The sequence below is a fragment of the Triturus cristatus genome, chromosome 12, assembly GCF_964204655.1.
Source record: "Triturus cristatus chromosome 12, aTriCri1.1, whole genome shotgun sequence".
NCBI classification, from domain to species: domain Eukaryota; kingdom Metazoa; phylum Chordata; class Amphibia; order Caudata; family Salamandridae; genus Triturus; species Triturus cristatus.
In genome coordinates, this window is record NC_140595.1 from 94,140,537 (window position 1) to 94,151,991 (window position 11,455).

An 11,455-nucleotide genomic window follows, 5' to 3' on the forward strand; every position below is an offset into this window, starting at 1 on the left:
GCTCTGGCTGTGAATAAAGGCTTCAGGGAGCCTGAGGGGATTTCAATCCCCTCGCGCTCCCTGAAGCCTTTGTTTTATTTGTTAGAACATTCTGCCCTCTAGTGGCAGAATGTTCTAATAGCCTTATAGCCCTTCGTAGCAGGGCTATACCGGCTATTAAAGTCCCGGTCCCTTGTTAAAGTCCCTCGCCGTCGGCTCGGGCCTTTAACGTGGGAGTGGGCCTTTAATAGCCGGTATAGCCCGCTGCGGTGGGCTATAAGGCTATATTAAAGATATAGAGGCCGGACATGGAGGCTTTAAATCCTTATTAGCGAGCTGAAAATATTATCCGGTCATCAGGCATTATTATCAAATAACAGTTTTAGGATACATCTCAATCGTATCACACCCTGACAAATTTATCCTTTTGCTATAACTTTTGTTTCTCTACAGTTCACCACCAGTCGTTTCCCTCTCTGTACTCTTCCAACTCGATCAAATAGGGCTGCAGGAGGTTTACTAGGACAGTAGCGCTGCCTACTAAATACGAAGTAGAAGTATGACCCTATGCTGGTCATCTGTAGTGCTGAGACCCCTTACCTAACGCTAAGTCAAGAAGAGATGCAAATATATTAAATAGTAGCGAAGCCAATAACGTAGCACTCTTTTGTTCCACGGTACAAAGCACCTCTTTCGCTGTCTTGTCCTCCACCATACATGAAGCGAGAGATCTCGCCGGGGGGGTGGGCGGGCGGGCAGCGAGCAGGTAATGAAGTGAGTAGGTCTGGGTTTCACCATCAGCAGAACATCAAGTACGTAAGAAACTGCATAAATTGGCTGACTCTCTGTCCTGCTGTCCTCAGACCTGGCTGCTGTGCAGGGGTTGGTGCAGCTGCGGCGTACAAATCCTCTGCCGAGTTCCCGGACGAGACCCTGGCATTCATCAAATCCTTCCCTCTCATGGATGAGGCTGTACCCTCCATCACCGAGAAACCCTGGTTCACCAAAACGACCAGCCGGTGAGTAAACGGGATCATGAGAAAGCGAGACCGGCCAGTGAAAGATGGTGGCTTGGAAGTAATGGTGATCAGATCTAGTGGGGAATGATCAACCGTGGTTAGGAAGAGTATGGGGAGTGCGCAATGCTTGTCAAACAGGATTAGGAGTAAGTCATGGATGGGTGGGTAAGGGAGGTTGAATAATTCATTCGCATGGTATTAAATTAGGGTTGGGGTTGGTAAGGAAGTTGTGGCAAATGTTAGCATCCCTTTACACAGACCTTTAGACCAGAATTAACTTTACCATCTTTTTCTGTGAGATCTATGAACCACATTTCTCCCCAATTTCTTTACAGCCTTTTAACCAGTTCTGATTTTGGAACCTGCTGTCCACTTTTTCAAAGAATTCCCTTTTAACCATTCTGATGCTGCCTGGTCTTATTTCTGTGATGGTGTACAACAGGATTCCAATATTTACATCAAAAAGTGTTTGTGTGGATAAAAGACCAGAATGAACTAAATAAAAACTTACGGGTTCAAGTCAGTATCTCAGATCTGTGCTTTATACCACTCAGTGTTTTTCTGTAGGGTACGGGTTGGGGATTTAAAAAGCTTGTAGGGCTATGGGAGAGTCGCACACGTGATTGCTTGCTGAGGGCTCGCTGCACTTGGGAAGCGGGTGTATGCTTGTGGCTCTTCGGCCTTCTTTTTGGGCTTGATGTGCAGCGGCTCTTGCAACAATATACTGCAAACTTATTGGATTCTGTAGCCGAAGTGGTTTTGGTTCAGCCCACTTTTGGTTTCTTCGGCCCAGGAAACATCAGCCGTTGGCTTGCGACATTGTCAATCACATCTTGCTTCCGCCCACAGAAGTATTTTAGTCTTACCTTCCTGTGTGCCGTTTTGGGTGAATTCCTTCATCTATATTGAAATGCATGAGCGACTGTGTTCCTCTAAGAAGAATTCTTTTTCATAATACATCATTTTTTATGGCACTCATCTGCATGCAGCAGCGGTTCCTCCGCAATGGCGGAGGAGCGGCGGCTCCCCCCTGCCAGCTGCCTCAAAACGTCAGTATATTAAAAATAAAACGGTAATAAACACGTTTTATTATCGTGTTATTTTTCCCTTCCTGCAGAGTCTTTGGGGGTGGGGCCATGGGGGACAGCAGCCGCCGGAGGGGTGGTAGTGCACTGTGATTGGATGTCTCAGGTCGGCCAAACCGTCATGCGCTCTGAAGCTGTCTCCACCCTGAGCTGCGTTGCCGGGTCGGAGAGAGCGGGCACAGGCTCCCAGTCCCACTGGGAGTGCAGATTCAGAGGGCTCAGGCCAATCCTGATGCTGCTTTAATGACATGAGAGACGCATCCGGATTGGCCGCAGTGGAGTCTGGGAGCCTGTGCCTTGCGAAGAGAGTAGTGGAAGAGCGCGCCGCAGCCGGCTGCAGGTACATTTTTTTAAATAATAATTTTTATTTTGTCGTCCCGCCACTCTTCAACCACACCAGCCACTACTGTCGTCTGCATGTACAAAGGAATATTGGTTTTGAGATGTTTTGCACTGCAGTCGGCTTATTTTATCACATTTCTAGTGCTTTAATGTGAACATTAGGCCTGTTGTGTTTCCAGTGCTTTTGGGATAGTCACCTTGTCACCTGGCCCTATTCCTTCTAGGTTTAAGCTCACCCAGATTGCAGTGGATACGACCGCTGGCCCCTATAGAAACTACACAGTGCTGTTTCTCGGATCAGAGGACGGGAAGGTGCTGAAAGTGCTTTCTGGTACAACGGAGAATTCAACCGTAGAAACACTGCTGCTGGAGGAGATCGGCGTCTACAACCCGGCAAAGTGAGTTTAGGCGCCACCTGCATCCACGTGGTCAACGGAATCCATAATATTTCACATATTGCAGGATAAAGCACATCTATTCTATGTATATATTTTCCACTCACTGATATATGTTTTATATTAACATTTCCTCATCCATTCAAAAGAAAGAAAGAATACCAGTCCAGCATTATACTAGTTTCTGCTAGGGCACAGGTACTCGTTTCTGCTAGGGCACAGGTACTCACAGGCATTTTCTCAGGAGCCAAATGTACGGTCTGTGAGGTGACTGATGGCCACATTGCTTTTGGCAGGGTATGAGGGCTTAAATAAAGTATTCATAGGAGGAAACTGTGAGTCGTGAAGCACATTTCCCGAGTTTCATTCCATACGACTACCTTCTAAATTACACTGCTAACTGTTGTAAGAGGTTAGATTGAGGCTTTCTGCTGTGATACATATTGTGGCTCACCAAGAACATAGGGGCTGTAAACCTGCCATTGTTTAACATTGGTTTGCTTCCTGTCACTCTCACTCTCATTTGCCTGTTTATGTATGTCCCAACATGTCATTCTTGTGTTTGTCCCTCCCATGGAGCATTGCCTCTTTACCGTCTCCTTGAATCAATTGCATATATGGTTGCACTGCTTGCTTTTCAAGCATAACTTTTTTCTTTTGTGTAAAGCACTCCATGATAGTCATGTGTTTTTTCGAGCTGTCCCTTTTGTGTACTTCTATCCCCCAGCCCTCCATGTTGCTCTGTGTCGCGCATTTACTTCTCTAACCCGTTCCCCGCTTGCTTCTCCCCATTGCTTCACCTCACCTTCCATGTTGGATCTCCCTACCCACGCCCTTCTTCTCTCCAGGTTGTTTCTTTCTCTGACCTCCCCATGTTGCTTACTTGTCCACCCCACCCTCTTCCATCTTGCTTCCACATCCCATGTTGATTAGACGTCCACACGCCACTGTGTTACTTTCGTGTCCCGTGTTGCTTCTGCCCCCTCACCCTGCTGCTTTCGTCCCTGTTGCTTCTGCTCCCGCTTTTAAAAAAGCAAAAAAGGTTTTTGCATGTTTTATTTTATTTTTAGTTACGGCTCCAACTCTGATCGATAACTAAATAAAAAAGTGTGCCAGCATCAGTTTGTAGGTGCACGCTTTTAAGCTTTACAGCCTGCATCAAATTTCTGAAATCCTCCCGACAGCCAGCAACCTGGAGAGTAAACAGAAGTTGAGTATTTTGTAAAGCAAGGGGGGCACATCAAACGGCCTTGCACACCTGTGCAGTAGGATATTCCATGGACTTGCTAACTGTACTGGGAAGATTGACATCTGTCCATGGACTCTGTGAAATTGTTTCTTTGATCCCACATCTCCCACGGAAAAGATTCCATGCATTCCACTCCCTGTTGCTAGGGACAGTTCATGGATCCCCTACCTCTTCTGGGGTCTGCTGCAAGGATTCATTCCCTCTACTGGGGATTGTTCATGCATCCAGCTTCTATTTAGGCCTGTGCCTTGGGGCCGATCCACTGGGACTTTTTCATGAATCCCTCTCCCCAGCCGCAGTCTGCTCTGTGGATTTTCTCCCTTTGCACGCTGATGTTTCTGGAATAAAACCTCTATGCTAGGAGCTGTTTATTAATCCACTCTATTTTACTGGTCCATCCGCTCTGCTGGGAGCTGTTCCGCTGAGCATATCACTCTGCTGAGAACTCTTCCTCTGATTCAGCCTCTCGGCAGGGAGCTGTTCCATGAATTCATTCTCGGACTGGAGCTGTTCCTCTGAATCACCCCCGCCACTGAGGGCTATACTTTGGATACAACTCTTCTACTGGGAGGTGCTCCCAGGATGTACCAGTTTTGCTAGGAGATGTTCCCAGACTCCACCACTTCTGCTTGGAGATGTTTCCAGGATACACCACTTCTTCAAGGAGATGTTCCCATGATTCACCACTTCTGCTTGGAGATGTTCCCAGGATACACCCCTTCTTCAAGGAGATGTTCCCATGATTCACTACTTCTGCTTGGAGATGTTCCCAGGATACACCCCTTCTTCAAGGAGATGTTCCAAGACTCCACCACTTCTGCTTGGAGATGTTCCCAGGATACACCCCTTCTTCAAGGAGATGTAACCATGATTCACCATTTCTGCTTGGAGATATTCCCAGGATACACCCCTTCTTCAAGGAGATGTTCCCAGGATACACCCCTTCTTCAAGGAGATGTTCCCAGACTCCACCACTTCTGCTTGGAGATGTTCCCAGGATACACCCCTTCCTCAAGGAGATGTTCCCATGATTCACCACTTCTGCTTGGAGATGTTCCCAGGGTACACCCCTTCTTCAAGGAGATGTTCCCAGGATGCGCCCCTTCTTCTGGGAGATTTTCCAAGGATACACCGTTTCTGCTGGGCACTGTTCCCTCAATCCACCACTTCGGCAGGGAGCTATTGTGTGATTCAACAAATTCTTCCTAAAGCGTTTTATGGATTCATCAAAGCTGCTGGGCGATGCTCTATGGATTAAATATATCCTGCTTGAATAATGCAGTTCCGGGTTCAAATGCTACTTATTGGATGGACAGGTGGAATGACTCAATAAAGCAGGGTTTCCAATGTATTTACCTTCAGCCAGCTCTCCTTCAATGTGAGTCATTCATGATAATTGACGTGTTGCTTCTGGTCTGTTTGTCCCATCACATTTCCGCCATGTTATCCCTGGAAACTCTCCCTCTCCCCCAGTGTCACTAAGTGCAACTTGTTGGGTTCTGTTTCTTGACACTTCTACTCAAGTGTTTTGATTGGTTGCTTTATGTTCTTTGCAGGTGCAGTGTCAAGAGAGAGGACCGCAGAATCTTGGGTCTCCAATTGGACAAGGACCGGCAGGCGCTCTACGTGGCCTTTACCAGCTGTGTCATCCGCGTGCCCCTGAGCCGCTGTGAGACTTTTGGCAGCTGTAAGAAGTGAGTTTAAACCACCTCCTGACAAACCTGGGAATCAAAGTCACAATGGAAATGTGGAAAGCTTTATTCAACCTTTTATTCTGATCTTCTTACTGTTTGAAGCTTTCTGCACAGTGGCTGGAGGGACAGATGTGCTTCACACTGTGTTAGATGTTAGGTTGTGCAGTCTTTGTACAGCTTCCTGATCGCCAATTACTTCGCCTTTTAGCATAATTGAGGTGTAATGGTTGTGAATGGGAAGGTGTGTGTGCTGTCTGTTCTGGGCACGAGTTGTCTTATAATGTGGTATTTAGCGCGTTCAATTGGAGGTTCTCCTAAGTGAGGTGTCCTTGTAGGCTCTCTCCAAACCCAAGTTGTGTTCATGTGGTCTAGTCAGTTAACTTGGTGTCTCCTTATGTGTGTATGTTTGTGTGATGACCTCTACTGGTGCAAGTGGTCGTTTGGTCAATGAGGAGCATTGAGTAGACCAAACCCAATATGATATAGTCAGAAAAGATTTGCCTGATGGTCGCGTGTTGGGATGTTTTTTCATGGTCTTGTGGAATAGTGTCTTGATCTGCAGGTTTGAAATGGGAAGGTTTGCTGTGAAGTATCTTTATGTTGAAGTAGGGTGTTATGAGGTTTGTTAGGTGGCTTTGTTTGCAACATGTGTTAACCTGGTTGTCAGTGTCCTGCTCAGCCCTATTGAACCCTGTGTGATGTGGATGGAGTCGGTGGTGTGGTGTTTGAGGTATGCAGTCTGTAGGAGTGTTGAAGCGTGTTGGTGGATAGTGTTTTGTTGAGGATGAGAGGCGTGATATAGCACTGGATGAGGCATGGGGAGAAAAGAGTGGATGGGGAGAAGTCAGGAAGAATAGAGGGGAGGAGAAAGGAGAGATTGGAGAACAAGAAAAAAAGGAGGAAGAGTATGGAAGCCAGAGGAGGAAACGGGGAGGACCAGAGAGGACTGAGGAGAAGGGATGGGGGTTTAGGGAGAGTGTGGGAATAGAGAAGAGGAGAGCAGAGCGTGACAGGCGGCGACAAGAGATGGCCCAGGAGTGGATGTAGAAGGGAGAGACGATAAGGGAACAGAGGAAGCAAGAGCAACAAACAGAGCAAGAATGAAAGGGAAGGGATTGGGGAACAGAGGCTATAACAAACCTCAAGAAGTAAGATAGCGGCATCGTGTTAGAGTGCCTAAGTCTTCCTGAACTGACGTATGTTGGAGACTGTACATTATGTCAAACGGAGATAGTGTAGCTGCATCGCGACACAGGGTGGTATTGAGTGTTGGTAGCCAGTTGACTCATTGTCTGATTTTTGGCAACTAGCATCATGCCTGTGCGTTGCTGTTGGACCTCTAGTGTGTGCATCTGATGCTTTCTTCAGAGTAGTATTGACGGGTGAGTTGATTGACTGTGCCTGTGCGTTCACGTCCAGTGCAGAGCTGTTCATCATGTCAGAAATGTAGTGCATGTTGGTTCCTTGGAGGTAGGGTTTTAAGTTTATGACCTGTTTGAATCAGGGTGACCATAATCTGGTCAGTTTTTATATTTCTTGGTAACAGTCTGCCTCCTTTCACTCTGGTTTTTCCCCCGTTGCTTTCAGGAACTGCTTGGGATCACGAGACCCCTACTGCATCTGGCTGAAGACGGGCTTGTGCGCCACCTACGGAGTGGACATCAGGTGAGAGGGCTATCACGTCATCTATATTACTCACATGACCATTCTATATATCTCATGTGAATGATCTGTTTCTTCTAAATGGGCCAAAGCCCACTATATGAATCCTCTAAATTTAACCAAAGTGCATCTTCTGTGCACCGCCACATGCATAGGCAATGGAGCCCATCCTATATTGTCGATATAGTCTGGTGCGAAAACCTCGTACATCATCTACATAGCTCTTCGTATATCAATATTCCCATATGTGTTCTATCTATATTCTGCCAAGTGGAGTGTCTATGTGCCTTCAGAGTTTTTCTATAGCAAATCAATATACATATAGAAATATACAGCTTGCATCATGTAAATAAGTTCATGTATAAACTACTATACGCTGCCCGTACACGCTACGCCTTCATGTGCTGTCTCAACAGTCTCCATATATATATATATCATCTCTATACTCTTTCTTATGTTGCTTCTTCTTATCTTCCGTATAAATCTCCTGTATACTTTGGGATTTGTTGTCTGTTATCTGCATACACCTGCATGTATGTACTGCGTGTACACTCATATAAACACTCTACATATATAAGCCTACAGTATGGCATCTTTGTACCTCCACTCACGTTGACCACAATACCCCTATATGTAAAAACATAGATAAATTCACTTCTGTGTATGTGTGTATATGTATGTATGTATTTATATAGTTCATGTAAAAACAGAGATTAAATAATGTTGTAGTTAGGTATGGTAATGAGATCTTAGTTTAGATTTTTTTAAAAGTAGAAATCGTCTGCATAAACAAGGGTTAAAGTGACGTTTTGCGTAGGTGTTGTGATGAGATAAGAACGAACGTTTAAAAAACCAAAATCCACTGAAATTTGCCAATGATAGTTTATTGAACTAACTTGCACCCCTGTCGTGCACGGCTCATGATCTCGCATATTACATCACTCATTTATGCTGGGGGGAGTTGATTAGTGTTGGGAGTCCTAGTGTTCTGCTGACAGTGGGAGTGGCCATTAAAGGTGTCCTGCGGACCTACTGGTTCTGATTCGCTGACATCCAGGGAGTGTTGGTGGTCTACGTAGACGCATGGAAGGTTAGGCTGACAGGCGGGAGTGCTTGTGTTCGGCTGACATGCCGGTGGGAACTCTACTGTCAAGCAGAGAGTGCTCTGCTGACAGCAGGGCCAGGGAATGGACCCCAGAAACTCAACTCTACTCAAAATGCAAACACCAGAATAACCAGATTATCCACAGATGCAAAAAAACAAAAAAACAAAAAAATCAATCCTAACGCGTGCTGGTAAAGGCTTTCCGGAATTGTGCTGAGGCTACGGTTCATTCAGCTCTCTGAGGAAGGGGCAGGATGTAAAGACACGCGTCAGCACATAAATGGCAGCTGTAAGCGGCAGAAGGAGGTTATTGCCGCTCAGTGACGTCCCCGATAGCTCATCTGTGGAACTGAGCACAAGCAGATTTTACTAAGTAGCCCTTTTTTCCTGTGAAACTTAATTTGTACTCAGTAAGCGGTGTACCCGAGAAAAGCTGGGTAATGAAACAATTGACTCGGCCCTCCCCTACTGTATCGCTTTATATTTTTAATTAATTTCTTAAATCAATAGAGGACACGTGGCACTTTTTGGCGCTATTTAACGGAGGCAGTCCCTGAATTAGTTCCTCTTGCACTGGGGCGACTGTGTGCACAGCCAAGCCTCTGGATAGTTTTCCAGAAATCATTCCCTGCTCACTTCTAGACACACCGCTAAAAGTTAGTAAAAAATTAAGCTGCTTTACATTGCCATTCCTCCTTTCTAATTGACTGGGTCCCCACAGCCTTCTGCAAAGTTCCACCATTCCAGTTTCTGATAATCTAGGGGTAGGCATCCACAATGTCCTTATAAATGCATAACGGTGGTCGGGCGCCCAACATTAGTAGAAAATAGCCAGGGACAAAACATTAGCGTGGTTTAATCTCTCTACAAGGGATAGTCAAGAAACCTTCTTTGTCAAAAGGTTCCTGGCAAGGCAGGGTTTCACCCTCAGATAGCTGTCATCAGTGTCATATCATCCAGAGGATCGCTTTCAGCCATTCCAGGTTCTAGAACAAATCGCTCGTGACTTAAATGTTCACTTTTCTTGTTATAAATATTGGCCTCCACGTCTCACCATAGGTATCTCAAGATTCAAAGCTTACTGCAAGCCGTCCTTGTGACCTGGGTAGTTTAACAGCCATGAGCCGCTTCGGTGTTCATTACCAGGTTAATTAATAATTATACACATACATAGCAATGCAGTAATTATGGAAATGCCATTTTCTGTCAGAAAGCTGCCACACTTCGAAATAAGAAATAATAAAATACTTAAATTACACAGGATGAGTTTTTGTCCCCAACCAAAGGCGCAACCAATAGCAAAAGAATGAATTGATCAGAAATAAACCCGTCCTACCGAGATCATCAACCTACGGAAAGTAGGATGGGTCGTGAACAAATTCACCAAGTAGAGAGTCTCAACGGTATAAATCAGAACTGCAGGTAGATGTCTGCACAAAACACCAAGAGGCCAGTATTTGGAGACTGCAGCACTAGATAAATACCCCTTAACATATCTTAAACCTAGCTCGCGAGGCTATGAGACCCATGCATTTGTCTCCCCTCACAGGCAAAGTTACTCACAACTTTAGAGTGCAATAACTGGCGGATAAAGACATAAATATGTTCTTCTGAAGTTCTGCTGCATCTGCTGTAAGCACGAAGAACTTCTCTAAAGTATCCCACTATTTTAAAATATTAATGCAGTGATAATAAAACTCTCTATCGTCCCGCAGCTGGATAAGATTACTAGATAGTTTTAATTTTTTTTCAAACCCACTGGAATTCCTTCTTTTCCACTCAACGGGGGGTGCTTGCAGGCTAAAATTTATTGGGCACCAGATCGACTGTCGTTTACTATGTGGATCTCACCAGACCTGTAAAACACACATTCTTCTGCTCTCTTCCAACAGTAGTATATTTTCTTTATGCTATTGGTGTCAAAAGAGGCAGTTTTAAAATCATTTCAATGTTTGCTTGAGTCCACCCCATGTTCCCATGAATAGTGGTTCCGAGCAATAACTCGCTCACTGAGTAAATGGAGGCAAGGCGAGACCAAGCCTCTGACCATCTGCATGTCAAGTATGGAAATGGCACGCGTTTGTAGGTTTGAGATTCATCTTTGCAATGGGATAAGCTGCCTTGATGGCGCCAGTGGTCACTATGTGCAGGAAAGCGGTTTATTGGATGAGCCAAGATTCCTTCCTTGTAGGGAAATTAACCGACTCGGTGGGTCACTTAGTCATTACGTGCTGTCCAATGATCTGGCTGTGTTGGTCTCCCTGTCGTTACCTCCTGAACAGGCTGGCTGGTTGGGTGGCCCCATTGGCAGCCGCTGAGAAATTGGTCATATTCTGAGAAGAGAAGGGTGATGGGTTGCTCAGCCGTTAGCTGCTGAGAAATATGAACATTTGAGGAATTGATCAGCCATTGTCTGCTGAGAAATGGGTTGATTGAGTGGGTCTCTTGGTCATTATCTACTGAGAAATGAGCTGATCGGTGCGTTGCGTGGTCATCTGCTGAGAAATCTGCTGACTGTCATCGGAGAGCCAATGAAAAGCTGGATGAGTTGCTAGGCCTTTATCTGCTGTGAAGCCTGAAGATTGATGGGTCGCTAAGCCATTATGTGCTGAGAAATGGGCTTGCTTGATGGCTTTGGGGGATTTTGTCCACACTGAAATCCACACATAGGATGATCCCTTCCTGCAGGCACAGAATGTTTTGGTATCATAAAATGCCACAGATGTAGAGTGGTTGCTTGCAGGAGATTGGTGCAGGGAATGGCTCTTTTGCTTTTCCCTTGCGGGGGTCCTCTGTTCCTAGCTTGCTTTTGCAAATGTTTTAATGACACGTTCTCATAGAGTTGCTGCCTGTGGCTAAAGCTACTCTCCCATGACATCTTGTTTTTCCTTCCTTTCTACTTGCAGGACCCCGTTTGAGCAAGAT

The 11,455-nt window shown here is 45.6% G+C and overlaps 1 protein-coding gene across 4 annotated transcripts in view; it reads left to right on the plus strand.

Moving 5' to 3' along the window:
• The window catches only part of SEMA6C (semaphorin 6C), a 341,729-nt gene that overhangs the window by 304,374 nt on the left and 25,900 nt on the right, over positions 1-11,455 (plus strand). For all 4 annotated transcript variants that reach the window (XM_085638745.1, XM_085638747.1, XM_085638748.1 and 1 more), the window contains 5 exons: positions 843-998; positions 2,650-2,823; positions 5,626-5,763; positions 7,351-7,428; positions 11,437-11,455. The exon at positions 11,437-11,455 is cut by the window's right edge and continues 34 nt beyond it. In XM_085638745.1, the coding sequence (XP_085494871.1) occupies positions 843-998; positions 2,650-2,823; positions 5,626-5,763; positions 7,351-7,428; positions 11,437-11,455 (565 nt within the window). The remainder of the gene's footprint in view (positions 1-842; positions 999-2,649; positions 2,824-5,625; positions 5,764-7,350; positions 7,429-11,436) is intronic.